This window comes from Lissotriton vulgaris, chromosome 12 (genome assembly GCF_964263255.1).
Source record: "Lissotriton vulgaris chromosome 12, aLisVul1.2, whole genome shotgun sequence".
NCBI classification, from domain to species: domain Eukaryota; kingdom Metazoa; phylum Chordata; class Amphibia; order Caudata; family Salamandridae; genus Lissotriton; species Lissotriton vulgaris.
The window spans coordinates 703,589,911-703,603,588 of NC_141700.1; the positions used below are offsets into that span (position 1 = coordinate 703,589,911).

Sequence of the window (13,678 nt, forward strand, 5' to 3'; positions counted from 1 at the left end):
ACGCGGAGAAGGGAACTCAGGCCTGCAGTGTAGGGCTTGTGCGCAGTTTGCTAAGTTAGCATGTTGTCCTGACAAGTGCAACCACTTGTCAGGCCTTACTTTCCCTTTTGCATACACATTGGACACCCCTGTGGTAGGTCCTGGGTAGCCCCTGGGCAGGGTGCAGTGTAAGTAAAAGGCTGGACATATACTAAGGTGTGTGTTATATCCGGACAGTGAAAAACACTCCATTTCGTTTTTCACTACTGAAAGGCCATCCTGCCCACAGGACAGAATGGGGGAGGTTAGGTATTGTGTTTTGGTAGCCTAGTGTGCTGTAAGTTTATAATGGAGAGGTGAAGTTTAGTATGTATGAACTCACAGTGTCATAACACATCTTTCTGTGAAAGTGGTTTTGTCACTGTGTGTTCAGAAACATCTCTTTTAGAAAGTGGCTGAGTTTTGTGCTTTAAGCATTTCTGTGTGTCTCTACTGAATGTGATTTAACTGTCTTTATCTGAGAGGTGATAGGAGCTGGGAGCGGACTTGACCTAGGGAGGGGTTGAGATGGAACCAGGCTGCCCTGCATCTGGAGAGTAGGGGGAGAAGCTCCGGAGGTGAAAAGGCCTGGGCTGGTGCTATAAACCAATTGACCCATCTCCTGCTGAGTGATCAAGGATCCAGACCCCCAGTATCAAAGGGAGAAATGTGACACTGGGTGGGAGACACCCAGAACTGATTTAGGGAGGGGCCAGGTACCCCTGTGCACAACAAACTTTAAAGATATTAAGGGGTATAACTATGAGAGCTGAAACCCCTGAACGTTGGAATTAAACAAAAATGGATTGAGACTGAAAACGCTTGGACCCATTTTGTGGTCAAGAGTAACTTCTGCTAAGGAAGTAGCAACTGAAGAGACTGCTGGGGAAAGACACATCCTTGCTTCGTGATCTGGGGCTGGTCTGCAGTTTGCTTTTCTAACCAAGGGAGAGGCTGTTGGGACTGTGCTTGGAGGCGCTGGGTCCCCCTGCTTGAAAACACAGGAACATAAAAGTTTCCGGACAAGTCCCAAGCAATGCGGTGTGCACATGCTGTTGCAGCTTGAGGCCCTCGGAAGTTTTGCCTTGTGATCGTGGGCACACAGGAAGTAAATGGAGTCTCGGACGTGCAGGGTGTGTATCGTGGTGCAAGCCAAGGTGTTGGTGAGGAGCACCTGGTCGTTGTGTGCACCGAGAAAAAGAGGAGGCTCGGACGCGCATGGTGCGTGTCGTGGTGCAAGCCAAGGCGTCAGAGAGGAACGCCTGGTCGTTGTGTGCACCGGGAGAAGGAAGAGGCCTGGACGCGCATGGTGCGTGTTGTGGTGCAACCCAGGCGTTGAGGAAGAGAGCCTGGTCGTGGTGTGCACCGAGTGAAGAAGTGAGACTCGGTCGCGCATGGTCCGTGTCGTGGTGCAAGCCAAGATGTTGGTGAGGAGCACCTGGTCGTGGTGTGTACCGAGCAAAGAAGTGAGTCTTGGATGCGCAGGGTGCGTGTCGAGGTGCAAACCGGGGCATTGGGGAAGAGCACCTGGTCATTGTGTGCACCAGAGAAGAGGCGACTCTTGGACATGCAGAGTGTGTGTTGAGGTGCAACCAGAGCGCTGGTGAGGAGTGCCTGGGTGGTGTGTGCACCGAAATCGAAGTACGTCTCCACAGTGCTACCGGGAGGAGGGCCAGGTCATCGTGCCCTCCGAGTTAAACAGTTGCGGCCCGGACCAGCAGCCCCGGAGGAGCTGAGCCGCCTGCCCGAGCTCGCCTTGCCTTGCCCATTGACGAGCACTTACATAACTCATTCTCACACAAATGAACAAGCCCTTACAAAACTCATTCACACACCAGATCGAGCACTTACATAACTCAATCATAACCAGAACGAGCACTTACATAACTCATTCGTACACCAGAATGAGCACTTACATAACCCATTCCTACACCAGAACGAGCACTTACATAACTCATTCTCACACAAATGAACAAGCTCTTACAGAACTCATTCATACACCACATACTACATAACCACTACCAACATGAGTTAATGTGTCGCCTAATATCTAAGCACGACACACACACAACACTAGTTGTGTAACAACCCCTAGTGAAACGATCACAAACACCAACAAAGCCCTCTAACAACCAAGTGACGACACCCAATGTGAAACAACCAGTACTCACACAGAAAACAAAATATGAAACTTTCCCTAGATCTCCACTCATTCACAGCAGTAAACTACACCCATCCTCAAGAACACCCTTAACATTGCACTGCACATTAAATTCAGCGACAACTGTCTCATGAAGGTGTCCGCAGCGGCATAATTCTCCATTGCAGGTACAGATTTCGTTGTCTTCTACAGTGGTAAACCTCAGGTTCTAACAAAGTTATTGTCTCTTGTTCGCACACTCGCAGTTTATCTCTTAAATGCAGACCCTTGAGTATTCTCCTCGTGTAAGGTACTTCCACTCTTCCAATTAAAAACAAACAGAAGTCTTGCACCCAGTTCATGTATATACTGCTTGTTGTTATTAAATCGTGCTCCTTCTTGTACATACAACTTGTTGCCACTAGATGGTGCTCCTTCACTGTAACACGATGTCTCCACCAAACTGCTCACTTCAGCGTTCGTTACCACACAACTCACCCGGTTTCGATAAAATAATGTGTCCAAATATCTCCCCCAGACGCACTGCTCCACCAGAAACGGGTTGCCCAGTAACCAACAACATAACAGAGTCTCAAGATGGCCACCACGTAACGTCATTACGTAATTTCCACATCTTGTAATGACGCTCGTTTCTTTGCTGACACTCGTTTCTTGACACTTCCTGCAGTGACGCCGCTTCTTCCTCTTGCCTCCCGGTTAGCAACAATGGCCCCATGACGAAGATTCCAACAGTGAGTAGGCTCGTGTTTCTGTGCTCGAGCCACAGATTGTCATACTTTCAAAGGATGCTTTTGGTTGATCTAACCGTTTTTACCACTTAAGCTACGTTTTAATTTAACTACCAAAAAGGCTTTTCCTCACCGTTTCAATCAGTTTCAGTCTATTCTCTGCTTGGAGCACAATTTCCATTAAACTTCCACAGCGCTAATTTCTTCAGCCTTGCTACAGTTTTATTTTAATTGCGTTTTAACAGTCACAGAGCACACTTTCCGTTTAGCAGTAACAGGGCTAATCTCTTCAGCATGCCACAGTTTTATTTAATTTTCTTTTTAGCAGTAGCAGCGCTAATCTCTTCAGCCTTGGCATAGTTTTATATTATTTTCCTTTTAACAGGGCCAGAGCACTTCACAATCACAGCGCTAGTTCTGCCTCTGTCTTGTCAAAGTTTTTTTTTTTTTTTTACTGTCCTAGCGCCAATCTCTTCTGCCTTGACAAAATTTTCTTTTAACATAAACAGTGTTAATTTCACAGCGCTAATCTCTTCGTTTTTTGACAGTTACAGCTGATCTCTTGTGCCTTGTCAAAGTTTTAATTTCTTTTCCAACAGTCACACAGGTAATGTCATTTGCCTTATCAAGATGACAAATACTGATCTTCAGGCAGACTACAGTGATACTCCACACTGTCGCTGGTAAATCAAACAAATCCAATCTGGCAAACCTTGATTTCAGGGCGACCGATGTCTGGGTCACTGATGGGGTTTGTTTGCCAGCCAGGATTATACACGCATTTTTTCATCCAAACATAAATTATCTTTTTTTTTACCTTTGATCTTCTTTCTTCCTCTTCACCAGTACCTTATCTCTTCTTTCCTTGGTCAGAATGAATTTTTCAAATAGTCTTTTTTCTTTGCACGCGTTGATTCTTTTCAGTAAAGTCCCCAAATGTCGCCAAAATGTTGTACTCAAAGAGATGCTGGAACTGTAGGTTCTTAAGTTACTTTATTAAGATATTAAGTTATAATGTTAACCCCATCAGGAGCAGCTGTCCTGCTGCTCAGCCCTCACTCAACTGACATTCATAACATACTAACATTCCACTCATCCAACATTCTACAACACATGCATTCTAGCTGAGCAGCAGGGAGACTCAAGATACAACACAGTCATTCTTGAAGCCTGACTGGAAAGTGTGAAATAAGTTGTGTTTTTCAATGTGGGTGTTGTGTTGAGTGAATACACATATTTTTATGGATTTGGAGAGGAGAGGGAGGTTAGTTATAGGTCTGCAGTTGTTCAGGTCATTTGAATGAGTGTCCATTTTTTAGATGACAGGGTTTACTTGGCTGAGTTGATGGGAGCCGGCATGTAGCCGCTCGATAGGGAGGAATTGATGATTTTGATCTATACAGGGGAGATGATGTGACTGATCTTTTTACAACAGTCGCCGGGAGCGAATCTGAGATGTAAGATGTTGACTTCAACTTCTCAAGTATTTCTGGACTTCTTCTTCACAGACAGGGTTGAATTCAGACCAGGTTGCATTGTTTTTTAGTTGCAGGGAATTGGGGTTGGAGAGCTGTATTGGAGCGGGGGCTATGTTGATGGGGGGCAGCTAGTCTTGGGCGGAGAGTCATTTTCACATGAGGCGTCATTGATGCAAGCTAGAGAGGTGAGAGGCTCTAGAAAGAGTTCAATACTAGTAACTTTTTCAGAGAAGAATGATGCAAATTCTTGTTATGTTATGTTATGTTAGGGTGAGTTTTATATAGCGCTCAGCTACTCCGAGGAGTGTCCCGGTGCTTCAAACCCAAAACGGAACAGAGGCAGGCGGCAGATGACAGGCACTACTGAACAAACAACCAGGACTTAAGATCCTCCCTGAAGGCTAACGGGTTGACATTCCTTCTCAGAGACACTGGCAAGGCATTCCACAATTGTGGCACCAGGCGTCTAAAAGAACGGCCACCAATGCGTGCTCGCCTAATAACAGGAACAGACGCCAAGGCCAGCGAAGCTGACCTAAGCAATCTGGATGGCTGGTAAAAAGCCAGCCGATTCCGGATGTATTTGGCGCCGGTGTCATGAAGGGCTTTGAAAGCAAGCGTGAGTGCCTTGAAAGGGATTTCCAATCGGAAGCCAGTGGAAGGCTTTCAAAAGATCTGAGGCCCTGGCTCTCTGATGAAGGCCAAAAATGGCTCACGCGGCCGAATTTTGGACTATTTGCAAGCGTGAAAGAAGATACTCCGGAAGTCCGAGATAAAGCACGTTCGCATAATCCAAACAAGAGCCTATGCGAGCCTGCACCGTAATTTTTCTGTGAGCCTGTGAGAGCAGAGGGAGAAATTTCCTGATCATTTTGAGAAGACCGAAGCATTTTCCAACCAGTCCAAGAATCTGGGGCTTCAGGGTGAGGCCATTGTCGATCTTCACTCCAAGATTCTTGGCCGTGGATGAAGCAGCTGAAGGAGGGAACATGGCCGAAGGCCACCAAGAGTGCCACCTAGGGTCAGACGGGCAGCCAAAAAAGAGCACCTCGGATTTATCAGAGTTGCACTTGAGGCTGTTAAGCTGGAACCATTCAAACACAGCCCCAAGGCAACTTCGGATACTCTCACCATTGAAGTCGGAACCCTTCTCGCAGGTGAAGAGGATCTGGGTGTCAGCAGCATACAAAACGATCTGGGCACCATACGACTCCGCCAGTGCCGCCAAGGCGGCCATGTAGATGTTAAATAGGGTAGGGCTCAAAATTGAGCCCTGAGGGACCCCTACCTCCAATGGCGGCACCACTGCTGAGAACGGAGGAGCCCAGATCGTTTGACGGCGGCCTGCTAGAAAGGACTCAAACCAGCTGAACACCGCCCCCCGCAGACCAATCTCACTGAGTCTTGAAAGGAGACCGCAGTGGGGGACGGTGTCAAAGGCCGCCGATAAATCCAGCATCACCAACATCGCTTTGCCACCCTGATCCAGGACCTCCTTAATTGCCTCTGTAACTTCTTCACATTTTTGTCGCATTGCAGTCCCCATTTGCCCCGCCCATGAGAAATATTTCCAATTTCAGTGGAAAGAGCTATGGTTCGGTTATCTGTTCCTCCCTTTCAGCCGTTCCTCAGCACCATGGGTTTTTAGCTGAAGCCAGTGTCCACTCGCCTTCGAGAGATGGGTGTCCGCATGATCATTTATCTCAATGACATGCTTCTCCTGGCACAAGAACTCACACAGTTGTGCACTCACAATGGAGGATCTCTCTGTTACATCAGTTGGGTTTTGTGATCCACACCAAGAAATCCATGACTACCTCGTCCTAAAATGTAAAATTTCTAGGTTTTCAAATCACCTCTGTGAATGCCCAGCTGCTTCTCCCGGCGCGGAAGATAAAATCCATAAAAAGGGAAATTCGAACGACTCTGTCAAAGCAGATGGTCTCTTTAAGGTCCCTGGTGAGGATTGTGGGTCTTCTGGCATCCTCGATTCAGACTATCTTCCCAGGACCTCTCCATTAAAGGGCGCTACAACGCCTCAAGATCCATTACCTTCAGAAAAGATTCTCTTACGATCATCTGATTACTCTGTCTCTAGACGCGCAAGAGGAACTGCAATGATGGCAACTCACATGGAAGCCTGAAATGGCATGGCCATTTTCGGAGCCACTCCAGATGTAATTTTCGAGTCAGATGCCAGTCGATAGGGCTGGGGCGCAAGATGCAGGGATTATGCCACTGGAGGTCGGTGGTCCCCAAAAGAGTTAAAATTAGACATCAGCTGTCTAGAGTTGTTAGCTGGATAGTTTGCCATCAGATCAATCTCCCCACTGAAGAGCAATTGTTGTATCCTCCTGCGGATAGACAATGTCTCGGCTGTAGGCTACATAAATCGCCTAGGAAGAACAAAATCTCATCCTTTTGGCCAATATCGCAAGGGAGTTTTAGCACTTCTGCCTGGCACAAAAGATCAGGATTGTGGCAGAATACATTCCCGGCAAGAGCAATCAGATGGCAGATTGGAACTCCAGGTTTCTGAGGGACTTCAGCGGCAGGAGACTCCACCCTTCAGTGTTTCTTGAGATCATGGGTATTCGAGGCTCATGCTTGATAGACCTTTTTGCTTCTTGTCTCAATACTCAGCTTCCCCGCTTCTACAGCTGGAGACCGGATCCGATGGCGCTGGGAACTGACGCATTCCTCCATCACTGGGGTTCCCAGAGGAATTATGCCTTTCCCCCTTCGCATTGATTACGAGAGTAGCAGCTCAGGTCCAGCGACAGGCAACATCATTAGTATTAGTTACAACGTTATGGAAGACACAATTGTGGTTTCCGACTCTATTGGAATTGTCAGTAGACCTGCCATTCCAACTGCCGGTATTCCCGATGCTGCTCCAGAACACAGAGGGCTCCCCACATCCTCTGGTCCTCCAGAATCCGTTAATCCTCATGGTTTGGAAGCTCTCAGCAGACATAAACGAATTGAGGGCCTTTCATCAGCGGCTGCCGAGTTTATACAACAGGCTTGCGCTCCATCCACCCGCAAGCGATATTTTGCATCCTGGAAGTGATGGATGGGTTGGTGCCTTCAACGACAGGTGGATCCAGTGTGATCTGATTTGAAGGAAATGCTATATTTTTTGCCCGAATCTGCTGAATCAGGTCTGTCTTATAGGTCTGTAAATAAGGTCAGGCCGGGCATAATCACATTGATGGAAAACCGGTGGGAATGCACCCGTTGATGTGTAAGTTGCTGAAAGGCATCAGAGTCGCCCATCCACCATGACCCAGATACACCACATTATGGGATGTTTCGAAAGTTCTTTCTTTGCTAGAATCATGGCCAGACTATAAAGACTTATCTTTAAAGCAATTATCTGCTAAACTCACTATGTTGTGTCTTATTTCCTGTCAAAGAGTATCTGAAGTTCAAGCTTTAGACTTGGCAGGAGGGTATTTTCTCCCCAAGGTGTTTCTTTCAACATCTCAAGGAGAACTAGGACAATGTCTCTTTCGGTTGAGTATCCCGGTTTCCCTCATAATGAGAAATTATGTGTTTTGAAATACTTAAAAATGTATGAAGAACATACTTTAGCTCACAGATCGGGCCCTCTGGGTGAATGAATTGTGAATTGATACTTGTATAGCGCACTACTCACCCGCAAGGGTCTCAAGGGTCAGTTACTCTTGGCAATCCAGAAATCTTTCCGCCCCGTCTCAGCGGCCACTCTGGCACGTTGGGTTAGGTGGGTGATGGCTGAATCTGGTATTGATATTTCTGTGTATTGTGCACACTCCATTAGAGGTGCTATGGCCTTGAAGGCTTTTGTTATGGGTTCTCGTTTAGAAGATTTTTTTAAAGCTGCAGATTGGTCTTCAGACTCAATGTTTAAAATATTTTACTACAAACCTATTGTTCATGTTTCTTCTGTTGTTGTTGGTCAGCTTTGAACGAGCACAATCTGAGCCTACGGTCCTGCCATAGAATACAAAGTTTTCCAGCTATCTCAACAAGAATTTTAGATTCTATTAAGGACACAGAGGCAAGGATTTTCCCGCCCTTTGGGACAGGTAAGATTTACAACTGTCATGTTGTTTATGACATTAAATGTTTGATGTTTTTTGCCCTACCCTGATATCATATTGATGGTTCCATGTTTTCAAACGTGTTTCTATTCTCAGGAACGGATTCCAAACAGAGTTGAATCTGCTTTTCCACGTGACAAGGATGCTGGCATCCCTGGTGGATAGTTGTCTCGTCCGAGACAAGTTTGAAGTTGCTCTTTGTTAAAGGTCAGAACTGTTGCTTATTTTGTTTACTGAACTTTTGAGACTGCTTATTGTAAAGAAAGAGGCAGTCAAGATGGTGCCTCGCTATGTTGTGTATTCAGGACACGTTTGATTGGTTGATTATGGAGGCGTGGTTCAAAGCCTCATGGGATATGTAGTGTTTTACATATTTACTGTGTTTTATTGGCTGCTGGTTCATAGCTGCCAATGTTTCAAATTGCTATGTGTGGTATTTTCATAATCTTACTGTATTTAGGAGTGACATTTCAAAGATTATGAGTGACACTTGCTCATGACCAAAATCGAAGGCGAGAGAATATCTGAAATTACACCCATTTGGGCAATAAGAAACTCGAAGATCTTAAAACTGCAGAAAGGTACCAGAAAGGGAAGGACACTAACCTGGTGCCCTTGTAACCTGATTGTACTGTTAAACACATGTGTAACTATGATAATAATCAAGTCTTTCAGAGGCAGTACTTTATTAAAGTTCTGTGCACATATGCAGACACGTACTAACTGGATGCAACAGATAGTTATCTGCCTTATAAAATAGACACTATGCTTTTAAAGTCCATATGTTTGGGGGAGAGGGTTGGGGACTGGTGGTAGCCACACATGCCTAAAAATCTCCCCAGACGCCTAAATGTCCCCAGATGCTTCTCTGCAACTATGAGAAATTACTAAACAGCTCACTGGCCTTAGTTTCCATAAGCCGCAAAAAAAATCACACTTTCTTCCGTGATTTTAGTGAGAAACTCATAAGTATAGAAGAAATTGTAAAATATATTTTTTCAATTTATTTCTACTTCACCCAGAGAAATAGTCTCTGTCTCCTACAATGTACAGATAGGGTGTCCACAGCAAGAAAGCTCAGAGGGTTGAGCACTTGCTGGAGTGGTGTGCATGCCATGAACTGGCCTTCTGGGCTACTTCCCACAGCCTGGCCTGCTAACGAAGACAGGTGTTGGTGGCTGCACTTAAGTAACGTGGCTTCAGAAGTAGCGTTATACTCTGGGGGTATGTGGCTTGTGTGTCATCAGTCACAGAACAGGACATTCAAACAAACAACACAGGCATTTAACACCTTAGCTGCGTGTAAACATTTCTCCCCAGTGCTGCGCTGTCCATTAGAACTAGTGCTGAATGGACGTTCAATGGTCGTGCGCAGCACTGGGGAGGTAGCGCTGCTGACGACCATTGGCCGTCAGCAGCACTTAAGGGGTTAAAATCCAAACTGAGTTAAGACACAAAAAAGCAATGCTTGTTCATTCTTCCAGAGCATCTTACTGATCTGCAGATTATCAAGCAACGGAATGAAAGGTAGCTGAATTGTAAACCAAAAATCTATAATTACTGCACACACGGGTCACATCCAGGGATACTGTTTTATAGCTACAAGTGTGACATAGGTTACATTTTTGGAGATTATTAATACACCCGAAGGAGTGGGGCTGAGGTGACATTTATCTTTTTGTGACCCTTTTACTGCACACATGGACCACCTGGTGGTGTAGGTTAGGTAAGTACTGTGTGTTTGACTGCACACAGGACACTTACAGGAGGAGAAGGGGTCTTGTCTGGTTTCTAACTCCGTTATCACACACATGGGTTAGAGTCTGTAAGTGCCTTGTGTGCTGGATGTTTTACAATTACGAAATAGTAAAATAAATAAATCTATTTTTTACGTCCAACGTAATTTAGTCAACTCTGCCAAATAATTTGAGCCTTCATTACCTTAGGGTTCCTGGCACTAGTGCAGCATGTGCATGGTGACCTTGTTTTTCTGTTTATATTGAGTCGATCAGAGAGGCACACTGCTTGCAATATTAAAACAAAAGCATCTGTTCTGTACCTATTATCTTTAAACGTGCGAAAACCTACACTTGTCATGATAGCTTGTGGGATGTCACGCTAGCTCCCCTTATTGGATGACCAGGAGAGGAACCCAGTAGTGCAGATGCCTGGAAGAACGAGCTAATCAACGAACCTCGAATAATTCTCACATCAGGGCTCTGCAGTGTGACGCCAATTTTAAAACATGAGGGTTGCTTTTAAATGAGTTTTTTGTGAGGTGCATTTGTAAACACCCGCTGATTATGAAATAAACACACGAGGAGGTTGACTGAATGCGTGTGACTGCAGATCTTCAGCTGTAACACACCACCCAGACAACTGAAGATAGATGACCGTGGCGCACGCGTATCGGAAGACCTATGATAATTGATAAAAACACATTGAAGCAGACTGAGATACCTCACTCTTGGCACGTCTGACACACTTACTTTTGAGGCGAGCAGCAATTCTGGGCCGTCTCGTGGCCGCAAAAATTTCCGCGGATCCGAACTGAATGCTGCAGCGGCCTTGATTATATTGGCCTACAGCAGAGTGCGCGGGCCATCACGTGCAAGCAAGCGCTGCCCCATAATTATTTGCAGCCGCTTTGGCGCCTTCCTGAAGAATAGACTCCCCAGTTTCGGAGCCAGCTGTATGTGACATACCACCATGGAGCCCTAGCTTGGGCAACGGACGTGACGTCAAGCAGGCTGATACAGAGCTGCGAGGCACCCCTGCGGCTGGTACTACATTGTAGCAGAGAGCCTGCGACTGGCAGGCGCTTAGCTGGGATGCCTCAAGAAGACCACGGAAGCAGCGTGCCGCCGCAGGCAGACCACAGGCACCACCACCACTTTCGCGCATCTACACACTTCCCACTAGGCCATCATACCCACATGCACCAACTGGCAGGGACAAAAGATCTCCGATAAAGAGCCCCATCATGTGCCCGTCAGACATTGCACCGCCAGTTTGACGAGGAGCAAAACCCAGATGATGAAGTATGACACCTAGCTTGCTGGGTGTGTGAGGGTTTTAGTCCCGAAAGGGAGGATCCCCCTCCCCCTTTCCCTTCTTATGTCTATACCTGGCCGCTGTAGCTTCACTCCTTGGGTACACTTTACTTAGGGAACTGTGTACCTCTCTTTGTTGCCATATTCCCGGGCCTGTACGCTGGACCCTTTACAAAATAGCCCTACCTGTCCCTCCAATTGTAATTTTAGACCACAGGCAGTGCCTGCAGCCCGCTGTAACATTCACGTTTGCAGCCATAAGTAAATCTACATGAGACTGCCACTATGCATTATGCGTGACAATGCATTTCAGTGAGGTAATGCGGAGCACCACACTGAAATGTAGTAATGTCACATCTGATGTGTGATACTTGGCAGGACTGCCGGTTGAGTAGTAAAGAAATTGAGAAGCATAATCCTCGCCCCGTGTCCTTAACCTTTTCGACGCGTCAGAAGGCCAGCGACCGTCCGACATCACGGTGGGCGTGTGTGGAGGACAGCCACTGGCCGTCCAAACTGCGCACAAGTCATTTTTTTATGCGGCGGAAGCAGTTAATAGAATCTAAAATTCTTGTTGTGATAGCTGGAAAATTTTGTAGTGTCTATAAAGTTGTTGAAGTATTAAAACAAGGCCTTTGAAGAAACTTAAAATCAACAAATAGCCAGTATTTTTCTCTGGTAAAGGCGGCAACTATACATGCGTTGTTGGTTCACTACAACACATTAACTTGCTCTCTGACCATCACCGGCAAACTAAAAATACCAGAGGAGCTGCTTTATTTCATCGCTTTCCTGTTTAAAAGGTCAAAACAAGTTATTCATTTGTCCCGATTTTTATCTAAATTTCTCTCTACTCGCTAGCATCACAAAAAGGTAGAAAATCGGCATTCTATAAACCAGCCTAAAGGAACAACTGAACGTCATCAAACAACGACTTCCTTTACCCACAATTCAATTCCTATACATCTTATTGGGAGCGACACGGCAGATTCGGTGGAGTGGGGTGATAGTCATCTTAGGGTCAGGCTAAACGCAACTTGTTTACAGACATCGCGACCTTTAGAAAGACCTAATTGAATGGTCTGCCTGATCTTAATGTGGATGTCGCTAGCTCACGGAGTTCGTAAGCTAAACGCCGCTGAACCCCTGTGACGCACATCGCTGACACTGCGCATGCTGGGCTTTCAGAGCGGCTCCGGTCCTCTGCGGGGAGAGGTGGCCATCTTGGAATGGAGACGTCTAGCGGGACAGTTAAGCAGGAAGAGCAGGGGGGAGGCCGGGTGGGCGTGAGGCCTCAGAGGACCCTTAGCGACTGGGAGAGGCAGGTTAGTGAAAGGGAGAGGGTGGTCACGGCAAATGAGAGGTTTGTTATCAATCGAGAGAAGGGGGTCAGCAAGACGGATATGAGAGTTACACTGAGGGAAGGATGGGTCTCCGAGATGGAGAGACTAGTCGGGGAGAGGGAGCGATGGGTCAACGCAGGAGGGCATGTTGGAGTCTGGGCACCACTGGGACCACTCTGTGGTGGCCCAGGTGTAGGACCCTTCGGGAGCCGGGGAGGACCAGGGGGTCCCTGGAGGGGAAACAATGACCGGGACAGGAGAGACGCAAGAGACGGTTGGGAGGTTAGTGAGAGAGAGAGGTGGCTCAGAGTGGGACCTAAGGAAGATAAAGGTGTCCCTGAGAAAGGCTGGGGTGTCGCTGAGAGGGAGAGGTGGCTCAGTGACATTGGAGTGGGAGTCTCCGGCGATGTGAGGTGGGAGAAGAGGAGCTGGGAAAAATGGGTGGGTGAAAGTGGGGGGTCAGACGTGACTCACAGGCGGGAAGATGGCCCCTCTGGCCAAGCGAACGAAGTCCCTGATGCAGAGAGTCTTTTTATGGAAAGAGAAAGAGTGATCAGTGACCGCGAGAGAGTAATTGGTGACAGGGAGCGAGTGGTCTCCGATAGGGAATGGCTGGCGAGAAACAGGGAAAAGACGGTCACTGACAGAGAGAAGCTAGTTTCTGCGAGAGAAAGGGTGCTTCCAGAGAAACGACGAGTTGTCAGTGGGAGGGAGAGGTCAGATGCCGAAAGGAAGCGGGGACTTGATGAAAGAAAAAAAGTGGCTGCCAAGAGAGAGCTTGTCATTGTTAACAGAAAGACAGCAGTCAG

The 13,678-nt window shown here is 46.8% G+C and overlaps 1 protein-coding gene across 1 annotated transcript in view; it reads left to right on the forward strand.

The window, feature by feature from the left end:
* The first annotated feature begins 12,618 nt into the window (after nt 1–12,618).
* The window catches only part of AP1S1 (adaptor related protein complex 1 subunit sigma 1), a 76,568-nt gene continuing 75,508 nt past the window's right edge, over nt 12,619–13,678 (forward strand). Inside the window, exon 1 of the mRNA XM_086945940.1 lies at nt 12,619–12,851. Coding sequence (XP_086802066.1) covers nt 12,756–12,851 — 96 coding nt within the window. The 5' untranslated portion in view covers nt 12,619–12,755. The remainder of the gene's footprint in view (nt 12,852–13,678) is intronic.